At 42.5% G+C, this 16,665-nt stretch overlaps 1 protein-coding gene across 1 annotated transcript in view; it reads right to left on the reverse strand.

Annotated features, from left to right (window-relative positions):
* The window catches only part of LOC145394749 (cytochrome P450 2L1-like), a 116,166-nt gene that overhangs the window by 84,166 nt on the left and 15,335 nt on the right, over positions 1 to 16,665 (reverse strand). Inside the window, exons 4-5 of the mRNA XM_080268530.1 lie at positions 15,406 to 15,439; positions 8,500 to 8,741 (exon numbers count right to left, since the gene is read on the reverse strand). Coding sequence (XP_080124656.1) covers positions 8,500 to 8,741; positions 15,406 to 15,439 — 276 coding nt within the window. The remainder of the gene's footprint in view (positions 1 to 8,499; positions 8,742 to 15,405; positions 15,440 to 16,665) is intronic.

Raw genomic sequence — 16,665 nt, forward strand, 5'->3', positions numbered from 1 at the left:
AAGAACCTGATACTATTATTAGTATTAGTTATTTATTGTCAGGGGTGAAGTAACTTTCTCCAGAGGCTAACAGTACTAAAAAACAGCAATTGAGTGATTAGTCTCTGCTGTGTACTGTTGAGAAAGTTTATAAATTCTCGTTCTTAGAGAATCGTGCGAAGCAGGCCAGCGTAAAGTAATCGTTGCTTGATTTAGCAAGACAATCATTGTCCCTGCTCTTCAATATTATTGAATATCATTATCAGTTAAATAATATTTAGCATTTATTTTAAAAACACCGTGATATTTTAAAAACCCCGTGACACTGATGTAGGACTCAAATTCTAAAGCCCTGGCTAGTGCCTCTTGCATGCTTCTAAGTTGTGCCTGCTTCACTTGCACTTTCAACTCTGCACTGTCAAGAGCATCAATGAAGTGGTCCTTCAGAATAATAGCCAAGAGGTTAGGTGCTGCTCCAGGGTGCACCTTGTATGCCATACTCTCCAGGTCATGAGCAAGTTGTTGTAGGGATTCTCCTCAAGCCCGTGCACAGCTGCAGAATCTTCCTCTGTAAACCTCAGTCTTGTACATGGTTCCATATCTCCGTTCCAGCACTTCTACTAGGGACTGATAACTGTTCCTCTCCATCACTGACATCTGACCCAGAATTTCCATTGCAACACCATTAAGGCCAGTAGCAAGCTGCACTGCCCTCTGCCTATCATCCCAACCGTTCTGATCCACATGTAACTCAAACTGTGCACAATAAGCTTCCCAAGACAGTCTGCCATCAACTTCCTGAGGTTTCTTTTTAATTGGACCCCAACTATAGCCATGCACTTCACTGGTTTGGGGCCTAAAAACTGGGGCATCATAATTAAGGCCAGGACTTTAAACTTCTGCATTCTGATTATTCAGCCCTGTAATGCTCCCTTTAGATGTCTGGGATCCATCAAGATTCACTATACACCGTCCATTCCTATCATAAGCTCCCTGTACACTAACCTGAGGCTCAGCAGTACAATATTTCTCTACATCCTTAATTTTCTCACAAATTATCTTCACATGGTCAAATATATGCTTCAACTGGTTATCTATATGCTGTCTACACTCCATCACTATTCCCGCACTAATCTTCAGCTGGTTGTCCACACGCTGTTTGCACACTGTTACATTATTGTCTACCTCATACTTCTGCTACTGTAGCTCAGCATATTCTTCCTTCTTAAGCTGTTGCTGTTCTTCCTTCATTTCCCCCATGAAAGCATCTAGCTGTCTTTGCATCCTCAGTTATAAGCCCTCTGTTGCTCCTCTGCTGCCTCTTGAAGTTGTTCATATCATTTTTATTTTTTGTTCTTCACGTTTTGACTCAAGTTGTTCCCTTAGTGCCTTCAACAGTACACTTCGTGCCTGTAATAGTTCTTTGAGTTCTTTCTGTCCTTCTTTCAGTCCTTCATTCAGTGACTGTAGTTGGACACTTCGTGCTTGCAATAGCTTCATGATTGCAGCCAATGACACCTCATCTTCTTGCACAGTTTGGGATCTTGTCTGCACATCCCCTTGCTCCATGTTGAAGATTAGACTCAGTGCATTCCTTAATAATCCCACTCCTGACACCAGTGTTGCATCCCCACCCCCACTGCCACAGGCTCCAACAGCAGTAGTACAGTACAGGAAAGACGTTGCCCAGTGAGTTGTTCTTCCTTTGGTCAGCCTTTGGGTGCCCAGTACAGTACACAGGATCAGCTCAGGCATCGTAAATAAACAGTGGCTTCCTAAGTTCACTGTCTTTATTTTCCAGATTATTACACATAATGCATGTCAACTTCACTTCACTATTCTCACAAGCATTGGAGCTATATATAAAAGGAAAAAACCTAACTGCAGTTACACTTAATGCTTGACAACACTTCACTATTTTCACATGTATCGATGATGTACAACCCTTTACTGTTTTCACAGATACCGAAAATATACACATTTCACTGCACTGACACTGCACTACACTCAAACTGAACTGAAAACGGACTGATCTTGAACTAGTCTCTTCTTCACCTTATATAAGCTTGCACTGTTCGAGAATGATCTACTTCTCCACAGTTCTGGTGTATTAAAAGAGAGAGCACAGTTACCAACTAGGAGACAACACAAAACATGCAAGAGTTTTGTAACATTACATAATGCTATAAATGTTTTACCATACAAACTTAAATTACATAATCTAACAAGCATTCACGTAAATAAAACATTACAAAGAAAATGAGCACAAAAATTAATGCGTAACTTATGAAACAACTGCTCTCACAAACAGCATTCAAACTGGCACCTCTGACTTGTACCGAAACCACTGTAGATATCGGGACGCAACGAGAAGCCTCTCGAACACCCAACTGATAAATCTTGCTTCGTAACAATATAGATAATGACCAAAGAAATAAGAGAGAGAGAGAGAGAGAGAGAGAGAGAGAGGAAAGAGAAAGCACTGCACTTACTAAACGAAAGCAAAATTAGGCCTACTGAAAAGAGAGAGAGAAAAAAACGAATGTGCACTGTACCGGTTGTAGTAGTAGTGGTAGTTGTACTTGTACTAGTAGTAGTGGTAGTTATATTTGTAGTAGTAGTAGTAGTAGTAGTAGTAGTAGCAGCCATAGTTACAGGAGCAGTGTTTCACCCTTCCTTCCCTTCTTTCTTTCCTTCATTCTTTCCGAATTCCTCTGCCTACAAGTGACTTTACACTCATTTTTGTCCTTCTTTTCATCATTCTTTCCTGTTCCTTCTGCCTATGGGTGACTCTACACTGAGTGACAAGTCAAATGATTTCACCAGGAAACCATTTACTACGCTGGATGGTAACCGTGTAACCAAATTATGGAACCTGATGGTTTAGTGGATGATTGAGTTGCTCTAGTCGGATTGAGCCTATGTAGGTTTAAATGCAATGGGTGGTTGGGGTTTATTACTCATGAAATGCCACTCAGGGCTGAGTGGGGTTGGTCACTTTCATCTTGAATGTCAAGACCAACTTGCCTATCCCCGTGCTCCTATGCCTTTCATGGGAAAGCACAGGATTGGATGATGCATGGATGAATAGTAGTAGTACTAGTAGTTGTTGTTGCAGTTGTTGTTGTTGCACAGTAGCAGTAGTAGTAGCAGTAGCAGCAAGAGCAGTAGCAGTTGCAGCAGCAGCACCAGTAGTAGTAGTAGTAGTAGTAGTAGTAGTAGTAGTAGTAGCCTATTTTTCAATTATTAACTTTGTCCATATATAACAATGAGACGTGGGATGCCTGTCACACACCTCTTGCTCACTCCATTATCCTTGGAGCATTAACTCCATTTCCATAACATATCAGCTGTTACCACACACTGAATATCACCCACTGATCTCTAGCATACACACCACCTAATAATACTTTTTAAACACTGTATCAAACACTAAATATAACAACAACTACCACTAACTATACAACAATCACCTACATACACACCACCAGCATAGCCAGGTGGTATAGAAGTGTGGCATGCAAAAACATTTAGGTAGGGAATCTTACACACACCTTAGATGACACTGTATTGTAAACACACCACACATACAGACACACACACAATGACTATTCTTAAATAACTATAAAACATATTATACATAGAATCTCATCATATAAACATATAACCAATCACAGTAGATAAATCTATAATATAAAAATAAACAGTACAGTAGTAATTAAAACTTTAATTTAACATACTGTATAAAATTAATAAATGTAACTTCAATTAAATAACAAAATTAAACATAGTACCCTAGTTTTAAGCACACTATTATCATTAAATACAATAGTAATAAGAGTATTTTTAATATAATATATGTATAATAGGACTAATGTAAACTCCATAAAATTACACACAAGAACTACTTACTCAACCCTCTCAAAATTCTCTTTTATATTCAAAAGAAAAACTAAACAAACCTTGTTAATGCCAATGTGCCTTAGTAAACCAAGGTGCCTCTATCTTACCACACCACAACCACACATCACACATCACATGTCACAACACCAACACACACACACTGTCCCAACGCCACACACCACACCACACTCACCCCTATACCATAGCGTCCGAAGACCCAATATCACTAAATTACACACACACACACACATACACACACACACACACACACACACACACACACACACACACACACACACACACACACACACACACACACACACACACACACACACACACACACACACACACACACACACACACACACACACAGCCGCTACGCCACACACCACCCTCATCCCTACACCTTAACGCCTGAAGACCCATTACCAATAAACAAGGCTCCACATTATTGCACCACACCAATTGGCCACCTACTTAACCCTTGAACAAAGAAGCGTTGTTTTACTTCATATCAAACTTTAAATACATATCATTATCAGTTCAGTCGATTATTAGTATAAAACAGAACAATTAGATATTAACTGATATGCAAAACTAGAGAAAAACGAGCAAACTGCTTCATAACTTAATCATATTATCTACAAACACAGAAGTAAAACAAGCACATTCTTCACTTATATCAAACCTTAATTTAGAATTCGTATAGTAAAATAGTAGTTCTAGTAAAATTATATTTAATTCTCATTTAAAAGTACTACAAAAAGTAGCCATAATTATTATTATTAATACTGAACCACAGTATAAAAACTTTAACACCATGGCCACCCCACAGTATTGTTGTCAGTGCTCCAGTAGGCAGCATAAGTGTATCAGGTGCTCATGTGCAACAAATAGGTCACCGTGTACATACTGTAGGATGGGACCTTTCTGTATGAATGTGTTAGGGAATCACAGCCCACCAGAAGCAGCACTTGACCGCTTCCAACATGGCGGGCAACAGATTGGTAACATGGAAATTGATGGGGCGGTCACTGACAATATGCAAGATCACACGGACATGCGTGGTGAGTGAAAGACCCCGTGGTGAAGCGAGGGATAGGGATGGACGCCAAGATGCGAGAGATATGGAAGCGCTGGGTGGGTTAAATCACCATGGGGAAGTGAATAGTAGTGAAGTTGGGGGTGAGGAACATCAGGAGGTTTATAATAGAAATGAAACTCAGGATGAAGACCACCATAGAGGAGTGCATGAAAGAGGGAATCATCCAGGTATTATACGTCCTCAGAACGGTAGTGACACAAACATCGAGGAAGCAGAACAGCCTCAAAGGTCTGTACGAGAAGGTCGTCCCACATACTGGATGGGCAAATCCCGAGAAAATGCGGTAACCTGGGTGAACACCACATATAATGAAATAGTTGGATGGTCCTCAAGTAACCTTTTTGAACCTCCCAAATGCAATGCTACAACTGACATGATCAAGGAAATCACTCGCCTGATAGCCAATTACAACAATAACTCACCCATTGCCTCATTCTCTCTTAAGGTCCTTGCACTAATACCACATCTCTTCCTCAACAAGACCCGCCCGAGAGCTAGCTTTGCAGAAAATATTAAGGCCATCCAAAGGCGGGTTGAAACATGGAAAAGAGGTGAAATCGACAACCTGCTTGAGGAAGCAACGGCCTTGCAGATGAGAATAAACAACGGAGGCAGAAGAAATCAGAATACCAACGATGTGGCAAGGATTTTTGGCAGCAAGATGAGACAGAGGAATGTCTCGATGGCAACAAGATCCCTGTCAGCTGAATCACCAAACGGAGTACTTGACCTGACAGATGAAACAATGCAACAACTAAAAGAAAAACATCCGACTGCACGACAAGCAAGTGCCCAGTCAAAGCTTGACGGCAACTACACTCCTCCCAATCCCATCATATATGACAGGATAACTGGAGATATGGTGTGTCAGAAGGCAATGTACACACAGGGAGGGGCAGGACCGTCAGGCCTGGATGCAAAATCTTGGCGAGTAATCCTCAGTAACATCAAGTTTGGGGAGGCAGCAACAGACCTACAGTATGTAACACCATTGCCTCACTGGCGAGGAAGCTGGCTTCAAGTCAGTGTAGTAACATCGAAGCACTGACGGCTTGCAGACTAATCCCCCTTGATAAGAATCCTGGATGCAGGCCCATCGGGGTGGGTGAAGTCTTAAGACGGATTATAGGAAAATGCATCATGGAGGTGGTGAAAGATGATGTGAAGCAGGCAGTTGGCAACCTCCAGGTGTGTGCAGGCCAGCCGGCAGGAGGTGAGGCAGCAGTTCACTCCATGAGGAAAATATTTGAGGAAGAGGATCGTGAGGCAGTATTATTAGTTGATGCCTCAAATGCATTTAATTCCATCAACCGGGAGGCAATGCTGCACAATATCAAGGTTAAATGCCCAGCATTTGCCCAATGTGTGGAAAACACCTACAAAGAACCAGCAGACCTCTACATTGTGGGTAAGACAGCGGCTCACGACGTCGGTGTAATCCAGTCCACAGAAGGAACTACCCAGGAGGACCCCGTTGCCATGGCTATGTACGCCCTGGCGATGACAGTGCTGCAACAACAGATCAAATACGAGGCCACCAATGTAAAACAGGTAGCCGCAGATGATCTCACGGGTGCTGGCAAGGTTGAGGATGTGAGGAAATGGTGGGACCTTGTAACATCTCATGGCCCTGAAATAGGTTACTACCCTAATGCCAGTAAATCCATCTTGATCGTGAAACCAGCTTACTATTAAGATGCACAAGAAGCATTTAGAGACACAAACTTGATAGTGACTAAGGAAGGTCAGAGGCATCTAGGGGCTGTGATTGGAACCAAGGAATTCAAAGACAAATATGTGAGTGACAAGGTAAAGACATGGGTAGAAGAAATTCATACACTATCCAGCCGCGTAAAAACAGAACCCCATGCAATGTACAGTGCATTTACCTATGGTGTAAAGCACAAGTGGACCTTCGTGATGAGGACCATACCAGACATCGAGTTGCTGCTACAACCACTGGAGGATCCAATCAGGGATTCATTCCTCCCATCTCTAACCAATGGCCACATCCCCACATCAGAAGAGAGGGACCTTCTAGCACTACCACCCAGGATGTGAGGCCTTGGCATTATAAATCCAGTAGCCGTGGCACGCTATGAACATAGAAATTCACTCAGGCTCACCGAATCCTTGTCACAGAAGATCTGCGCCCAGGTTGAGACGAGTGAAATCGACCACCAAAGGCAGAAAGACATAAAGACACAGATAAGCAATGAGCGTGAAGCAAGACAAAAAGACCAACTGCAGCACATAATCGAACATCTAACACTGGATCAGTGCAGAAGAGCTGAAATTGCACAGGAGGTTGGGGCATTGAACTGGCTCATAACCCTGCCTCTCAAGGCAAAGGGCTTCCACTTCAACAAACAAGAATTTACTGATGCCATAGCCTTGAGATATGGGTAGCCAATAGAGAACCTACCTCAACACTGTGCTTGTGGCACTGCCTTTGATGCAAACCATGCAAAGGTATGCAAGAAGGGAGGCTTTGTTTGCATCCGAAACGATGAAGTACGCGACCTCACTGCCAAAATGCTGCAGGAAATATCCCATGATGTCACGATTGAGCCAGCTCTGCTACCCCTGGACGGCGAGCACTTCACCCACAGAACAGCAAACACATCAAATGATGCAAGAGTGGATGTCAGTGCTCGAGGTTTCTGGACACGTGGGCAGAGGGCGTTCTTCGACATCAGGATATTCGATCCCATGGCAGCATGTCATCGTGAACTGTCTCTCGAAGCTGCACACAAGAGGAATGAGCAAGAAAAAAATAGAAATTATCAAGAAAGGATCCAACATGTGGACCACGGTCGATTCACTCCCCTTGTGTTCATGACATCAGGTGGGATGGGTCCAGAGGCAGTGAGATTCTATCTGAGACTGGCAGAAGTTCTTTCTGAGAAGAAACGTCAACCGCAGAGTTCTGTTATGGCCTGGATGAGATGTCGACTCTCATTCTCCCTCGTGAGGTCTGCTCTGCTATGTCTCAGAGGAACAAGATCATCAGCCCTCAGGCCTGTCTCTCTGGTAGGTATGGATTACGAAGCTACAGTGGTCGAGAGTCGCATAGACCAGTGACTTCAATAGTTTAATGTCTTTATTTACACTGTAATATCAATAAAAAAATAAAATAATAATAGTAATAGTACTGTAGATGGCTGGTAACAACAGCCATTGGCGTGCCTGGGGCCAACGGATTGTAATATGAGGGTTAGTGTTAACCTTCACATTACAACTTCAAATGGTGAACTATATTAGGAAGGTTGGTTTTGATCTTCACAGTATAATTCACCAATGGATGGAGGTGATTTTTTTATTAATTAGTAGGAAGAGTAGTAGTAGTAGTAGTTGCAACTTAAGGCTCATCTGAAAGTGGACCTGGTGGAGTGCTCCTTTGGGGGAGATGGAAGAAGTTGAGGGATGTAGAACTACGCAGCTTTATAGGTGCCACCGCGTGCAGGCGTCCGTCCCCAGCACCACAAAGATGAAAACCAAGAGCCACCCACCTGCAACAAGACTCCAAATGACATTCAAGATAGCCACGTTCAGGTTACGGCCCAGCTCATTCGGTTTTCCCTCTGTGCTGCTGAGATGGTCCAGCAGTACCGAGACCTCCCTTTCGATGGTGCCCTCCAGCTTGCTCTTGCCCATGCCGAAGTCTTTCAGGTGCTGCAGGGCGAAGCGACGTCCATTTTGCCACACCTTACCACTTGAGAATACGAGTCCTGAAGAAAGAGTGGAGACTTTTCTTGATTTTTAAATGATTTATTACATTTCTATATTTATTAGATTTTTTTCTCCATATTGTTCTCGTGGTCCCTCGGGTCTCTTAAGGCGAAGCAACGTCCATTGTGCTACACCTGACCAAGTTAAAAAGGTGATTCCTTTAAAAGACCAAGAGATGTTTATGTGCAGATTAGATTTCAATGCTATTGAGTACTTTAATGTATTTTTTATATGTTGTGCTCTCTCCAGGCGATCTTATCCAGCATATAAGAGACTATTTGAACTGCAGGAGATGGATATTCCTCATGAAAGATGCAGTGGCCATTGTGCCAAATTTGGCCATGAGAAAGGGCGATTCCTGAAAAAAAAAGATTAGACATGATTTGTATGGCTTTTTGTTTTAATTAAGCTATCTAGTACTAGGATGTGATTCAAGGCGTCAAGACCATGGAGGTAAAATAAGGGTGAAGATGGCAATTAGGCATACTAAGGGAAGGCCGCGTGAGTGAGTGCCCACCACACTAGTAGGGGGTAGTAAGGTCCTGTGACAGTGGCGGGAACATGGAGGTACCGGTACCTTATTATACCTCCATGGCCGGGACCATGGTGAGACCTTCTGGAGGAACCTTTCTTTCAGCAGCTGAGTTCAACTATTGGAATATCAGGAGGTGAGGTCAGCTTTAGGAATGCTTCTTATAGTGAGAAGCTTCGCTAGATAAATGGTGAAGCTTATTGTTATCGCCTTATTATTATTTTTCTCTACTTCTTTTTCTTCGACCTTGATGGTATTACACATGAAGATACAGTTGCTGACATATCAAACAGAAACACCCCGTCCACCAGCGAGGTGGTGTAATGCTTCATGCACCTGGTAATACTGATAAGTATGGAACTTCATCAGGTTTCTCTCAGTCGCTAGGACGAACCGAACGCTGTGATCATGCTGCTGTGCGCAGTTATTGGTAGCAATATAATATATAAGCAGTGTTCCACCAGGAAATATTTTGATAATAGCTTGTCATGATTATGGTAATTAGTTTTAAATTATTCACACAATACCGCCTCTACATAATAGCAGTTATTATGAATGACATGGATTTCATGAGTGGTTTAGTTTCGAGTCATGAACCATGCAACAGTTAACAATTCATCATATGAGTCATAGTTATCAGCTTCCCCATAACTATTTAATGAATAGAGAATTATCGTGACGCTCATTCTCCCTACCATGAACCTGATATTGGTAGACCTCTGAAATAGATGCAAGTTCACCATATACAGGAGATGGGGCCACAGAAGGCAGCAGGGTGGGGGTAGGGGACATGGGAAAAAGGAGGAGGGAGATGGTTGAGGAAGGGGGCAATCGTGGTCGATCATGGGGCTAGGGGAGAAGGGTAATGGGATAGGGGACAGCGTACTTCAGTAGATGACACGAGCACAGTGCGAAGCATAGATTACAATGAGATGACTGGGCCAAATCATTTTTTCATGAAGAATATGGAATTTCCCAGTCAGACTATGAAACTATATGGTGACGTTGCCACATGTTGTAATTGACCATCATGGTTAGTAACAATCTGCGACACACTTTCCACTGGATGGCTCAGTATCCTTATATTAGGAATATGGAGACTATCTGTTAACGTGCAGATATATGACATGCCCCTACAGTTTCCCAGATGTTACAGTTATTGTCATGGTCTTGTTGCTTATTACGTTGTCCTGGCTGAATAACGGCGTATATTGGAATCCATTAAAGAAGGCAGGTGAATCACTGACATTGATGAATAAACATGTGATCCACTGTTTATGGTGTACCAGATGTTATGGCCATCTCCCCTCCCCGTCAGTACCCATGTCTGGGTGCACGCAGTTGGCGGAAAGACGGAAGGGCGCTCTGTGAACTGGATACTGAGGTTGTGAATCAGATTGCTTAGCAGTTACACGTCCTTCATACCACGATTTACTTTATCAGTATAAGGTCTACAGTAATCTGACATAAAGATCATGTAATACAGCTGGTAAGGTTGGTGGGCCCTTATTTGGCCTGGTCCTCCTAAGGGAGGTAAATCTAAACAATAGCTGGTAAGGTGTCTCTCTGCCCACCTATTTGCCCACCCTAATATCACCACCTGTGCTCTAGGAGAGTCTGTTCTCCCCTAGGTAATCACATTTTCGTGTTCATCGGTGCCATACAGGTATTAACGAGAACCACTTGCACGAATCACTACTGTTAAATATTATTAATTCTGGCATGAGAAAATTCCTCCCTTCCCCTACTCTGCTTTCAATATCACAGTCGTCATCCATGATGTTACTATATAAACGCAACAAGCATAGCTCCCAATCGCTATGGCAACATGTATGACATCAGACAAACATTTTCATGGGTTTTCATATTTCACGAAGTGATGACATAGTCGTCACCATACTCTAATAATGCAAGGTTTGTGTAATGTGCCACCCCGTGGGTAGTAGGTCGTCCTGTAGACAATATAATAGAAAATGCTTGTAGACTGCGTAACGTGTCAAAGTCTGCAAAACATTCAATGGCCAGACTGTCAAATTTAATAATCAGCGCTATATATAGCTGATTTTGTACCATGTCGCCAGCGTATCATTTATCCATCCTATCCTAGATTCCAGTCACAGTCCACTCTCCCCTACCACATCACTCGTCTCCTGTGGAGCCACCCCCCACTCCCACCTGCCAGACCACTATTGCCCCCTCCTCACCCACCCGCCTTCCCTGTCTCCCAGGCACCCCACCCTGCCTCCTTTGTGGCAGCATCTCATCTAAAAGTGCGTCGATTAAAGAGGTTTACGAGTTTCAGGTTCACGGTTAAGGAGTGGAGGGTCACGGTAATTTTGTGCTTATTATGATAGGTGCGGGAATGCAGATATAATGTTATAATGGCTTATATGCTGGCCGTCGTTAAATGTTGTATAAAACATGATGTATGTCGAAAGTCATTCTTATGAAACCTGTGTGTTTCATGTGAACGGAATACCAATATGTGTGTGTGTGTGTGTGTGTGTGTGTGTGTGTGTGTGTGTGTGTGTGTGTGTGTGTGTGTGTGTGTGTGTGTGTGTGTGTGTGTGTGTGTGTGTGAATGCAAGATCATGCAAACAGAGTGAAAGAATACTTCTGGACAAATGTGAAAGAGTGCATGGAAAATTTTTAAAGGAATGAGACTGAGTTTTTGATTGGAGATATGAACGGAGAAGTAGGGAATGTGAAGGTGGATGGAGTAACGTGAAGAGTGATGAGAAGGGTGGGTGAAGAACTGAAGGAACGGAAGGTAATAACAAATTATGTGTGTGGATGACAGAATGGCATGTGTAATGGATGCAAGCGCATACAGAGGTTGGAGGAGTGGACTTTCTGATTACCACTTGGTGATGGTGAAAGTCAAGGTTCAAATGAAATTGAAGAATAGAAGGGAAGAACAGGAGAAAGTAGTTCATACAAGGAGCGTAGAAAGGTTGCAAGAGGATGGAAAAAAGGCTGAATATACGAGAAAAAAGGAAGAGAGAACAGGTAAATATGATTTGGAGCAGATGGGGGATGTGGAAGGTGTGTGCAAGATATTCACAAAAGAAAGCTGTGCAGCATGTGAGGTGGTGTGTAGGGTGAAGAAAAGACGAAAGGGGGTGCAAGCAACAGCATGGTGGAATGAACAGGTGAGACAGGCTGTGGCACAAAAGAAGAAAGCATATAGGCAGTGGATGAGAAACAGGGGCGTGAAGGAAACTGAGAGACGGAAGAGAGAGGTGAAAAGAATAATGAGAGAGAGAAAGAAGAGAATGGATGAGGAATTTGGAAGGAATTTGAGTGTAAAGTGGAAGAAATGTAAGAAAATGTTCTGGAAAGAGATAAAGAGAGTTAGGCAGGGTGATAAAGAAGTTAGTCAAGGAGGGAAAGAGAAAAATGGTATATTGCTAGTGGAGAAGGGAGGAAAAAAGTGAGATGGAGAGAACGCAAGGAAATATTGAAAGTAATGTGAGTAAAAGATGCTGGGAAATGGCTGGGAGATGGAGGGTTATGAGAAGATAGGAAGAAATCAGTAGGATGGGAGTTGTGAAAGCAATGAAGAAAGTCACAATGGGAAAGTCCCAGGAATTGATGGAGTGTGTGGTGAAAGGCTGAAGCATGGGGGAGATATAGTAGTAGAATGGATGTGGAAGGTGTGCAGATTGGCCTGGAATGAAGGTAGAGTCTCATTGGATTGGAAGTCGGGTATAATTATTCCCATGTACAAAAGAAATGGGGAAAAGGAAGTGTGTGATAATCATAGGGGCATTTGTCTTCTTAGTGTAATTGGCAAAGTATATGGTACGATACTTATTAACAGAGTTAGGGAAATAACAGTGGAATTAGTTAGCGAAGAACAGGGAGGTTTTAGGAAGGGAAAAAATTGTGCAGATCTGCTATTCATTCGTAGCTTTTTCGTGGAAACGTTTCTAGGAAGGGAAAGAAGTTGTATGCGGCCTACGTGGATTTGGAGAAAGCATATGACAAGGTGGATAGGCATGGAATGTGGAAAGTATTAAGAACATACAGAGTAAATGGGAAGTTAGTGAATTCCATGAAGAGTATGTATGAGGGTGCTTAGTCTGCAGTGCGTGTGGACAGTGAACTGAATGAAATTTTTTATTGGATTGAAAAAAAAAAAAGTGTGTCATGTCTCCATGGTTTTTCAGTCTGTATACGTATGGGGTTATAAAAGAGATACAAGGTAAAGCAGTGGATGCTGGAGCGACCGTATTGAGAGAGGGCAGTGTTTGGAAACTCCCTGTACTGTTGTTTGCAGATGATACCGTGTTGTTAAGTGTAGACGAAAGGGAGCTGCAAGGCTTGGCGAATGAGTTTGGAAGAATGTGTAAGAAAAGAATATAAAGGTGAATGTAGGGAAGAGTAAAGCTTTGGTCTTTGAGAAAAATGAAGTCACTGAACGTGCAGTGAGGGTGGATGAGAAGGAAATGGAAAATGTGAATTCATTTAAGTACTTGGGTACTATGATGAGTAAGGATAAAAGTTTAGAGGGTGAAGTGCTTGAGAGGTTACAATAGGAAGAAAGGCTGCTGGTTCTTTGAAAGCAGTGATAAGAAACAGGGAAGTGAACAAGGAAGTAAAAAAGTCCCTGCATGACAGCACTGTGATATGAACTCTCACATATGGAAGTGCAGCTTGGACCTTGTGGGAGGGACACATGTCAAAAGGGAGAGTAATGGAAATGAGTTATTTGAGATGAGTATGTGGAGTCACATGGTGAGAAACTGACAAATGAGGAAATGAAGGAGCATTGCGATGTGGATGTGGATGTGATATAAAGCATAAGGAGAAATACACTATGTGGTTTAGCCATATGGAGAGAATGGAGAGAGAGAGACTACCGAGGAGAATATATGTGAGTGAGGTAGAGATGGAAGAGGGAGGGGGGAGGCCGAGGATGACATGGAGAGATGGAGTGGAGTGTCACGGGGGGTTTAAGATATTGGGGTAAATTCCTAATTTAATGGAATAAATAATTCAAAGATTGCCAGGCCGTTGCTGGGAGGAAAAGAATATATTGAATATTTCTTCTACTTTTGGTAGAAGAGGAAAGTCGCCACTTATCACAAGGGAATCGACTTATGAAATCAAGTAACATATTTTCACTTTATGCCGGTGTAGTATGCACGGAGTGACTTATGCTGAAAGTTACCATTCCGTTCAGTGCGCATGCACCGAGTGGCCGTTTAGCTTCTGTTTTCAAAGTATCTGCATGTTATCTCAAATTTTGTGCCATTTATCAACAACATCGTATGAAATACATGTGTCAGGAAGATAGTTGGATGTCTTATCGACCTGTAGGTAACTACAGGTCGATATATGGATATATATAAATATACATATACTGTAGATGTTACAGGCAGACTGTGAAATGAGTCATTTCGTGAATTAAGATTAGTTTAGTTTAGGTTTATTTATGTTAAGTTGATCTAGGATTAGGTTAGGTTAACGTTAGGTTAGGGTAGGTTTGGTTAGGTTAGGTTAATTTAGGCTTAACAGAGAAGGGAACGGTAACTTCCAGCATAAAGTCACTCCGTGCATATGACACCAGCTTACTTCGCCGATTCTCTAAAGATGAGAATTTCATAAACTTTCTCAGCAGCATACAGCGCAGACTAATCACTCACGATTGCTGGATTGCTGGTACTGTTGGCCTCTGAGAAAAAGTCACTAATAATAAATTATAATATTAATAAGAATAATATTAAGAAATAGGTTCTTGCTGATGCTAACCTCTGGCTGGCACAACGGATTTCTTATGAACCAATACGAAAGAACTGGTTTTATCAATCATGATTAATATAAGTGTGTGCAGACTGGGAGTAAGCAAGTTATGCAAAAACAATGTGGAGAAATCAAACACGATTATTACATTTAATCGAGCTCAAAGAGAGGAACTGTAAATATATTAATTACAAAATAAATTTACATTACAAGGGAGATTCAGCAAATAAATTCAGAACCTCAGGCAAAGAAAATTCACTCAGTCAGTCATGCTACATTAAACTCTTAAACCTAAAGAACAGAAAAAGGTACTGTTAATTGGAGAAATGGAGTCACGGGGCTGTAGACTGGAGTCGCCGCTAAGACACCACAAAACAAGGAGGTTAGTCTTTGACACTCTTCCTACCTGCTCCTCTGTTGCTGTGTCCACACTCCCTGGGCTGCCAACGGAGAGATGGGTGATCTCATGGAATCACAGACGATCCACAGATCGAGACACGCGCTATCCATCTCTCTCTCGGCTGTCCATCACTATGTACTAACTACGGTGAGTGGATAGGCATGGCGTCGCCGAGCTCAGGCCCACAGCTCGGGAGAAATCAGGTCCCCGGGAATCCTCTCCACACTGTACATCTATCCTTAATGAAGGTCCCTCTCCAACTACAACAATATGTGTTCATGCCTGGTACTACAGAGGCATGTTCACCGGAAGTGGGCGTGGCTTAACTTCAAGGGTTAAAATGGGTGGAGCGAACGATATACACACGCAATAAATTCACTCAGTGAAGCACTAATGTCATGCATAAGAGCAGTCACCTATGGAACAGTGACGAATGTTCTGAAAAACCATCCCAAAGTGCACACAAGGACGGTTAAACTAAGCAAAACACACTGGGTCTTCCACTAGAGTTTGAGGCTTCACATAATATTACAGTGTCACGAATTGGTGTAGTAACACAGTCTCGCGAGTTTGTGACATTATGCCCCATCAAAACGAAATTTTTATGAAAAAATTTACAGGATATATGTACAGTTGCAGACATATCAAACAGAAACACCCCGTCCGCCAGCGAGGTGGTGTGATGCTCTCGGCATCTGGTAACACTGTTAGGTATGGAACTTCACCAGGTTTCGTTCAGTCGCTAGGACGAATCGAACGTGGTGATCACTGATGTTGTACGCAGTTATTGGTGGTAATAGAATATGTAAGCAATGCTCCGCCAGAAAATATACGGATAATAGCAGGCCATTATTATGGTTATTTTTTAAAACTGTCACACAAATACACCCTCTATATAATGGCAGGTATAAGGAATGACATGGATTTCATGACTGATTAGTTTCGAGTCATGAACCATGCAACAGTTAACAGTTACTTATATAAGTCATAGTTATCAGGGTCCCCACAACTATTAATGAACAGAAAATTATCATGACGCCCATCCTTACAACCGGGAGCACGATATTGGTAATGGTAGACCTCTGAAATCGAAGCAATTTCATTACATAACAGAAGGTTGCTCAAGGCCTACAAGAAGCGGCAGGGTAGGGGTGGGGGACCTGGGAGACAGAAGGAAGGAGGAGTGTGAGGAATGGGACAATAGTGGTCGAAATGAGAGCTAGATGAGAGAGGTGATGAGGGGTGATGAAGTAGGGGGCGTAGACT

This window comes from Coenobita brevimanus, chromosome 28, assembly GCF_032717465.1.
Source record: "Coenobita brevimanus isolate Jiangsu-jjx chromosome 28, ASM3271746v2, whole genome shotgun sequence".
NCBI classification, from domain to species: Eukaryota; Metazoa; Arthropoda; class Malacostraca; order Decapoda; family Coenobitidae; genus Coenobita; species Coenobita brevimanus.